This window comes from Branchiostoma belcheri, unplaced genomic scaffold, assembly GCF_001625305.1.
Source record: "Branchiostoma belcheri isolate BF01 breed outbred unplaced genomic scaffold, Haploidv18h27 scaffold3, whole genome shotgun sequence".
Taxonomy (NCBI): Eukaryota; Metazoa; Chordata; class Leptocardii; order Amphioxiformes; family Branchiostomatidae; genus Branchiostoma; species Branchiostoma belcheri.
The window spans coordinates 4414607-4424185 of NW_017803909.1; the positions used below are offsets into that span (position 1 = coordinate 4414607).

General features: G+C 39.9%; 2 protein-coding genes across 4 annotated transcripts in view; one reads left to right on the forward strand and one right to left on the reverse strand.

Annotated features, from left to right (window-relative positions):
- LOC109473586 (vacuolar protein sorting-associated protein 35-like) overlaps positions 1-6333 on the reverse strand; it is a 24187-nt gene extending 17854 nt beyond the window's left edge. For 2 of the 3 annotated variants that reach the window (XM_019773493.1, XM_019773488.1), the window contains exons 1-3: positions 6263-6280; positions 4589-4612; positions 1304-1402 (exon numbers count right to left, since the gene is read on the reverse strand). In XM_019773493.1, coding sequence (XP_019629052.1) covers positions 1304-1402; positions 4589-4612; positions 6263-6265 — 126 coding nt within the window. In that variant the 5' untranslated portion in view covers positions 6266-6280. Of the gene's footprint in view, positions 1-1303; positions 1403-4588; positions 4613-6262 lie in introns of all 3 variants that reach the window. The other variant, XM_019773489.1, reaches the window with a different exon arrangement.
- Positions 6334-6550: 217 nt separating this feature from the next.
- Positions 6551-8173, forward strand: LOC109473624 (origin recognition complex subunit 6-like). Its single transcript, XM_019773555.1, has 4 exons — positions 6551-6732; positions 7006-7138; positions 7707-7870; positions 8083-8173. Exons 1-4 carry the CDS (start codon positions 6668-6670, stop codon positions 8171-8173), a joined length of 453 nt encoding a protein of 150 aa, XP_019629114.1. The 5' UTR covers positions 6551-6667.
- The last annotated feature ends 1406 nt before the right edge of the window (positions 8174-9579 follow it).

Below are 9579 nucleotides of genomic sequence, written 5' to 3' on the forward strand. Positions count from 1 at the left end.
CTCTCTCTGCCAGTCGGATCACTTCCACCTTTTGGAATAAGTTCGGTGTCCGTCTTTCCGCTTTCGCCATCGTTTCTCCGCAATCGCCACGTTACTGGTACTTGTTGTTGTTGTTAGTCGAAAAGTGGAAGAACGACATCGCCATGTTTTTGCTCTTTGGTGAACACTTGCTTCGCGCGACCGACATACGCCACAGCGAATTCCAACCACGTAAATAAGTTATTTTGTACCAAGATACTGTCTATTTAGTTAACAGCAAAATAATTGTTCGTCAGTTGCCAGTTACTTTCCGTTTTTGGTCGTTTTTGAACATGAAAACTTAGCGAAAACTCTCCTTTGTTTACGGCTTGGGTTTCTCCCCGCGTGGGTTGTCTGCCTCTACCATTATGCCAATGTGGTAGTCAACAGAAAATTTTCTCCTTTCAGACTAATATCTTTTCTAAAATATCCACTACAGTGTTAAATTTACATCTAAAATTACTTTTAGTAATGTATTTCAAATGTTTTCATAATATAATTACATCATTTGACGCTAATAAAGTTAAATAAAACTCGGTGTATCTACCTCCATAACAGTGTAGTCTTCCGATGACCCCTATTGACCTCCCTCTGCAGCTAACACATGCGCCATCTTGGAAAAATACGAAACGCATTTTCGAGCCAAATTTCTTGAATTATGCTCATGAAAAACGGAAGCTATGCACATATCTACGCATTTCAAGGAATCGAGAAACCAAATATGGATATTCTTAAGTTTTTTTGTAAAGATAATTGCCGTAATCTTCGCCGAGCGGCCGAGTCCATTGAAAGCTCCATGCGGCACGCACGGCACTGGTGTTGGGGAAAACGCAGATATCAAAGACACCCGCGACCGCAGAAACTTCGTGTCAAAAGCCAGTTTTCCTTTATTTCATACACATATGGAGTTTAATTTTCAGTTTACATTTTAGTAATGTAGCGATCGGAAAATTATCACAAGGCTCATAACGGTCGTAGCCCGAGGTGGGGTGGTGTTACGGCCGTGGTGCTTAGCGGGTTACGGCCAGCCGCGACCGCTATCGGCGGTGTTGACATGCCGGCGGGACCGGAATGGGGTGACCGCTGACCGCGTTGAACAGTGACCGCTATAGACACGATTCTTAATGCTTACGTCAATGGGAAAAATTCAAGGGACCGGCAAAAACTGACCGCTATGGCCGAGTGACCACTATACAAAGGTGACCGCTAGTACAGGTTTGACTGTATATCCACATCCAGGTATGTCTTACTAGTATGTACAGTTTGTAAAGAAGGGGTATCTCACCAGACATCTTTTCATCTGGAAGGACTGCACCTTGACCACCTGGAGGGCCTCATCCAGGAGTTTCTCCTGCTCCTCCTGGGGAGACAGCTGTGTCTGCGGCTGGAACACATGGTACGGTCATCAGTCAGATACACAGTAACCATAGTTAGAAATAGATGCACCTCACAAGGCTTATTTTCTTAGTTCTTCAAGTTCTACAGGAAAAATCCTGCTAAATCAGAGATCCCATTAGTAGTAATGTACATGTATGGTTGCCATGTCTGGATAAGGAAAGTTGCTAAGACTGTGGAGTAACAAGATTACTTTCATATACTGTAATACATGTACTATATACTCAGTTACAGTGTACTTCTTAACAAGGTAGTTCTGATGCCTAACCCTTTATTTCTTGTCATGTTTTGTGACAGCCTATTTAGTTACATTGTAAGTCAGAAATATGCTAGCCTACAGCCATAACACTTTCTTCGTGTATATTCACAACAGCACCTCAGATATTTAGATCCTCTAAAATCAAAATTTCAATGCATATTAAAAGACTGCTTGCTTCATGAATCAGTATTAAAGAAAGCTCTGGTAGACAGAGTCTGCATACCATATTCAATATATCCTGATGATGCAGTACCTTATGAATATAACATACATTTGTATATGTACATGTACAGTAACATGTGTGGCATTACCTCAGATCACAAGCTCAGGAAGATATGAGATTTGTTTCAGATCTATGCACGGCAAAACCAACTCATGCATCTGTTTCTAGTATGCAGTATATCATCTAGTTTATTCTGATTGAAGGGAGCTGTAATGTATTATGATGTATCATACATTGTATAATGTCATAGACTCCTGCCTTGGCCGCTATGTACATAGATTCAATTTCATTTGATCAGAAACTCTTTACCATTCTTCATATGGTGATATATAGCAAGAATGGAGACTCATCAGCTTTGGTAATTTTCATTAACGATTCATACTTCATAACATATAACCAAACCCATCCTGTTGTTTATCTTCCCTTCCAATCCGTGTAAGTTAAGCCCCAGGGCCATCCTTTGTTTGACCTGTTTCCAGAAATCGCTTCACCTTTGAATTCCCTTTACCCTAAGGACACAGACATAGTGTGTATCCATGTTGCTGTCCTTATCATCAATTTTTCACAAACACACAGTTCTTCTGACGATGTAAAAGGAACCGGTCCCAACAACTGTATGTCAGCAGCCCTACTGCATTAGACTAATCATATTTCTGACAACACTGGACTAACTTATACCATCACCTAGACAGGCTAAAAGCATGTAGAAATTAAATTTGCCTTCTGGCATCTGCTCCCACTCTGATGGAATGGCATACATGGAACACACAATTCAACAATCACTTTACCAATCTACTATGGGTACTGTAATGAAAAATACAACAAAGGGACTTTCAGCTACTAGATTACAAGTTGACATTGACACCAATATTCTGATGTGATTTGCATTTGGCTTTTCTCTGAAATAGGTTATAGCATTGTCATTTTTTGATGAGGTGACAATACTTGTAGCACCATTTGATTCATATCGATACACAATGGTGACAATGAGTACGAATAAAATTATACGTATCACAAGGGCTTTCCAGAGCCCTACCAGTATTTCAAGAGGGGTCTATGATAAACAACACGAATGAGAAGTGTATGAAATATCTAGATGAAAGAACGTACAAGCCTTAATGGTACATGCATTTAGGATATTTGAAAATCCTTGTACATCTTTTGAAAATCCTTGTACATGTTCTAACAAATTGTCCTCCATAAAATCTAGACATCTGAAGGGTTTGATTTATTACAAATGACCTTTTCAAGTTCAGAGATGAAAACAAGCATGTGACTCATAGAGATATGCATTTATTACACATGTGAAATTTCACCTTCCTGTGAACAGTATGATTAATAAGTGGGCCTGGGAAAACCTTTATTGAACTGCACTTATATATTATAGTGTATGCTGTAGCTGCCTACATAACAAGAGAAACTCCTATGCATACTAGAAGGATGATTAGGCTGTTTTTCTGCAGAGTGCCTTGAGGTTGACTGTGACATTGGCTGCCATCCATCCTGACCTACATGCATTTGTACTTCCCAGATGCCTTCTCATTAAAACCACTGCTTGCAGATGGGATGTTCTTTGCTGTTATCTATGCCCAAGACAGTCTTTTGCACAAAGCAGCTCTGAATTTTCCAAAGGAGTTGATGTAATGTACTCAGACTTAACATATCTACAGGGTCAAGCATATTACCTTATCAACAGTACAACAGTATTACCTTATCAACAAGCATCTCAAGCTGAATGTACTGTATTTGGAAAAGTTCCCAGGCAAAAATTGAATTTGTCCGAATGTCTCCATCCGACATTGATCTTGGCTTGTATCAAATGTGCCTCCTTGGCAAGTTAACATTAAGGCTCTATTTGAAGACAAGAGGCTGGGGGCATTTCTGTATTCAGCAGGGTGCTCTTGCTGTGCTGGCAAATTGATACCAACCAAAATCTACACCACGAAAGACTGAAATATTCCCTTTATCAACCTGTTGAAAGGGGAGGCCAGCAAGAGTCGGCATGATGATGGATTCCCCATTTAGTTTTACAGCTTTCCAATTGAGACAAACCTGGAGCTTACTGTCCAAGATGCGCCGAGGATTTAGTTTTGAATAGTTTATGAATGGCACTGTCTTATGTTCTCAACAGGGGACAGGATATTCTATTTCTTGTCATCAAGTATGAAACATGAACAGGATTTGCAAAGGCTGACATATCAGCTACTCTGGGATGCATGATGGCACACTGGACAATGACACTGTATAGTATAATACTCTTTCCTTCCTTCATCTGAACTGAAAAAGGGAAATGACCATCATTTACTGAGTTGGTAACTGATGCATTTTTTCCTGTTTCATTCCTACCTTCATATCCACACTGGATATTTTTCCAGTCTATCTTCATCTCTAACTAAGCTGCATCTCTTGAAAATAATGCTACAAAAACTAAATAAACATACATATGTACATGTAGCAAATAAAGGTGCTCTTCTTGGCACTTCTAGCTGTCTGTGGGTGTGATGTCAATGATAGGAAAGCAAATACAATATGACCACTGCACTCACACTTAAACTTGCTGGGAAAACAATGTATTTGACAAAACGATGAAAACTGAGACGGTAAGACAAATCCAATGAAAATTGTATAGCCACAAGCTTGCAGGGTTTACATGTACAAATTAACCACAGTTAGATACTAAAATTCTGACATACCTGCTTCACAGAGTCCTCACTTGACTGATTGTAAAAACAGAATAATTAAGTAGAAGTCAGTTAGAAACAACATGCTGGGAAACAAAGTCATCAGCAATACAAAATCTCACTCCTGGTATTTAAGCAAAAAATACACTGTTGAAGCAGGTATGTGTACTATAATAAGCTCTGTGGCACCTTAAGGTAACAGGGAAAAATCCTCATTGGCAAATATATTCAGCAGATAGTCAACATGAAACCCTATTTGTTCCCTATATCATGTGCAATACAATAATGAGGAATAGAGTTCTTGGCAAGAAAGTTGGTATTGCTTTGTTAGAATAAAAAGGTTTAAAATGATCACAGCATCACTACGTACGTATATGTATCATGCTTCCCCTCTGTTCAGGATGACAATAACCAATCTACTACTTTTATAACATTCAACATGTAAAAACAGTGTCTTCTACAAATGTACAGTCACTCAGGCTAACAGATATCACTCGTTCCCTTCAGTGACCATGGACATAAGTGTGGCTAACCATATAACCATAGACCTGGTGGTCCTGGTCTAATGAAAACTTGGAGTAATGCAGGAATAATATACTAGTAGGTATTATGGATCCATCTTTACATGAAATTACTTGACACATCTAAGATTTCAAGTGGTCAAAGGGCTGAGAGACAGTGCATGCAGTGGTTTTCCTCTACTCCCCTCATCTTCCCAAATTTATATATCATATCAAACTTGAGTCACTATCCGGAATAAAACTAGAAGGAATCTATACAAGATACTATGTGTGTCACTCTATTCTGAACATGAAGGTAATCAGCACATGGAACTAAAATTATTTCCTGGTGTGGTGGCTTTTACCTCATTGTTAATGCTATCCAGCTGAATTCACAATGGTGGATCAGATGTACGTAACACGTCTCTCAGTAAGAATTACTACTAGGTAATATACTACTAGTACTACAGTGTTAATACAATCACATGATACAAAGGTGACTCTTGTCTTGTGTATGTGCAACATAATCAATGCCCAACAGTTGTAGAACACCTGTCATAATCTAAATGGACATAAACCAATATACTAGTAGTAGTAGAAAATCTAATAAGATTGAAATGCAAATATTTCCAAAGTATGAATAGGGAGTGGCTGACTGTTCAGCTGATCGCCCAAATTTAAATAGATCTGCTGCTAATTTACGTATTTCCTTGATAATTTGGTTGTTATGAAAATCTATACTGAAAAGTAGGGGGTGGGGTGGGGTGTTGGCCTTTGCCCTCCTCACATCACTTCTGCTTGCAAATCGTAGGAACTTTCAAAAAGGCATACAAGCATCGCGGCCCTTCCCGCATTCACCAGTATTTATGAATTCCTTCTTGAGAACTACCTTATGTGTAAGAATCGACGACGTATGGAACAGAAAAGGGCAAATGTACACAGTTGAGTATGACAGAATCCCATCTGATCATGGGACCCGGCCATGTTTGATTATGGGAGGCATGGCCGTAGGAAGCTCCGCAAAGCCTGTTCTGTCTCTGTTAGCAATCATCTATACGCCGGAGCATAGTCATTAATAACGACCGCACTTCTTCATGAGGATTGAAATATCGTAATTTCATTCTATTCGCGGTTCTAAGCACTAATTTAGGCCACGAAAACCGGAAATACACAAGTGTGTACTCACCATCTTGGATTCCTCACGTGACTGCCATCACAGCAGGGAAAGTAACGAGCTACCTCATTGGCTGTTTGTCGTAAGACCGAAGCTTTCAAATATGCAAACTAGGGTCAAGCTCACCTTGTTAAAACTTATTTCATCGGCCAATTGAACACATTTGCTCTTTCAGAAATATTTATTTCCAATAGTTTATCCATAAACTCATGAAAATGTAGCGTTTGGTAATATTTCTGGGAAATTTACAAACTTTCTTACCCACAATGCAGCATTATTTTTCCCGCGAAACTCGAGATCAGCTGATTCCAAGAGTTGCAACTTGTGGTTCGGTTGTTGTGCTTTGTAGCCGGAAGATTTGTACCCAAAGCTCTTCTTACGTTTAGTTGTCTTCCTCAAACAGTGATCAACACCATTATGGAGGGGGAAGTGGTGAAGAAGCTTGCTCCAAAACTTGGAATTTCTGTGCCAAGCACAATCAAGTATGCTTCACGTTCAACCTCTTGTTTCCTGGGTGTCTAGGGAGGTTTATATTTTAAACCTCTTGATTTGTCCAATGTCCTTGATTTGTCCAAGGAGCTTCGATATAACGTCCTTGATTTATCATATGAGCCAGACTGTAGAAACACCACAACTATAACACATAATGTTAATAATAATAACATGTACCATGATGTAGTTGAGAGGTATTGTGTACTAAATCATATTACATGTCAGAATATTAATCTTAAATCTCCTCAACATTTTTGTTCTAGGAAAGCTCTAGAGTTGATGAGGATGTGTGATGCCAGGTGTACTAACCTGTCATCTCTGGGGGTCCAGGGGTCATGTAAGGCCGTCCTCTGTCTGGAGCTGGCAGCCAGTTGTCAGGACCAGCCCGTCAATAAGGTTGGCACAGATATATTGTTGTTTATTTGTTTGTATCGCATACATTGTAAACCACCTTAAGTACACACCTTTTCCTACATGATCTGACAGATCATTAGAAGACATTGATTTACGTCGTGTATGACAATGTATAGTTTTCTTCTTGTGTTCGTTTACTCTTTTATAAACACTGAAATATGTCCCTACAGCATATCAATATATAGTATACTAGTGGATGTCGGATGACTCGGACCATTACAAACTCTGCCCATCTCCCTGGTCATCTTGGCCCAACACCCTGGTCAACTTGGCCCAATATTGGAGACAGAAATTTAGACACACACATGCGCAATGATTTACATACAAATTAAGCTTTAATCAGCAGTTCAAAACCTCAAGTGGCATAAGTGGCACAACGGTTAGAGCATTGGACGTTGAACCAATAGGCCCTGGGTTCGTCACTCATCATGTACTGAAGTTTTGCCCTTAGGAAAGGCACTTTACACTACCTTCCTATCCCTGTCAGTGTAGTGATGCCCACCAATGTGTTACAATGTGATTGATTTCAATTTTTTAATAACTATGGTAGGATGTTGCAGTACGGCTGTCAGGTGTCTCAAAGAAAGTTTACAGCAATGCGCTGCAGACCCTGGGACGGATGCTGGATGTGCAGCCCAAGGCCAACGTGAAGGACCTGTGTGTTCAGTTTGGCTGTATCGGGGCAGCAGAATTAGCAAAGGACATTTTACACAGGTATTCCACATAATGACACACATTTTCTACCGACAACCTCTCAAGTTTTGAATATCCCATGTTATAGAAGCTATCAGATTATTTCAATATTTGCATCTTAAACTTACACACAGGGACAATTGAAATGGTGTGCTCTTTACTATGATATTATATCAACATTACAGTGTTCACTTTGTCACAAAGATAGTCACTGACACCATTCCTCCTTTAAGGTATCAGGATGAGCTTCAGACAAAAGTTTCTGATGCTGACATCTCACAACCAATGTTTCCAGCTGCAGCGGTGTATGCAAGTGCAAAGTAAGTCAACTGTTTAATCTTAACAATAGAACATTGTTCTATGTATGTGCCCTTCTTTACGTTACTTTGAAATGATTTTGAACAAAATATTTATCTAAAGAATATTATTATTAATAAGCTTGAAGATTTGCTCGAATTTCAGTGTTGTTTCTCCATCAAAGATTTCATTATGGGTTCACCACACCACGAAGTGGTGGTGAACCCATATTGCTTTTTCTGATGTTTCTTCTCCTCCTCCTTCTCCTTCTCCTCCTTCTCCTCCTGCCATATCTTTAAATGGATTCAGCTTCTTCATTTTAGGGCCTAAGGTCCTGAAATTTGGTATGGAGGTACAGTGGGCAAATACCCCTAGGCGTTTTTTAAATTTTTGTGATACAGGCTTTTAGAATGGTTTTATTTGAGTTTTTTGGCTGTGTTATAGCAAATGTATTACTGTGTTAGTGTGCGTGTTTACCACGTCTGGGCATGAGTCATCACAATGGAATGCAGGGCATCAACCAATAGGCATGCAGCTTTCCTCTATACTTCTTGCTGATTGGCTGTTGGGATTTAACTTGATTAACACCCGCACAGAGCATTTCCACCTGCACAGAGCATTTCTTGCTGATTGGCTGTTGGGATTTAATTTGATTAACACCTGCACAGAGCATTTCCATACTGACAGTATGTCTTTATTCAAGTGTTTTGGTAGGTATTTCAAGCTTTTCTGCTCCAGCATTGGAATGCGGGGCATGAACGTTTTTTATTTTATTTTGAAAATCAACAGTTTGCATTATGCAATTAAAAATCCTAACCAATAAAGTAGGAAATAGCTATCCAACTGTTGTTTTAGTTGTATGTTACTTCATATTATAGTTATATCAATGTAAACAGGGTTCTAGCTAGCGCTAAGTAGCGTCGGGGCCCGCGACGCTAAAATGTTGACCCGCTACGCCAATTTTCCCCCCGCTACGCTAATTTTCAGTACAACGTAGCGGCATTGTGACTGCATTTCTTTGTTCAAAAATGCCAGATCAAATGTGAAAAATGTTTTTTTAGCAAAGTAACGCACGTGGCGGCCCCCCCAGGAGAATGGGGCGTGCCTGGGCGGGGCCTTGGCTTCTTTACAACTTGTGTTGCCGCCCTTCTGTGAGTGACAGCGGCAGTCTCTTGACGCCCAGACACTGGCGTCAGGGTGTCTAGCCCAGTCTGTAGAAGGGATGTTCCGCCCCCTTCATAGTGTCGGCTTTCCCTCTGGGACGCCATATATGGGCTGGCCTATTTAACAATTCCCACGCCACGATGTATGTAGCACAAATATGTTTCCTCCCGTGTTCAACAGATCTCTCCTTGTAACTCTGGACATAAACACCTTCCACTAAATTGCATTAATTCTATATCTTGCCAAGGTGAAAAAAATACAAAGAGTTA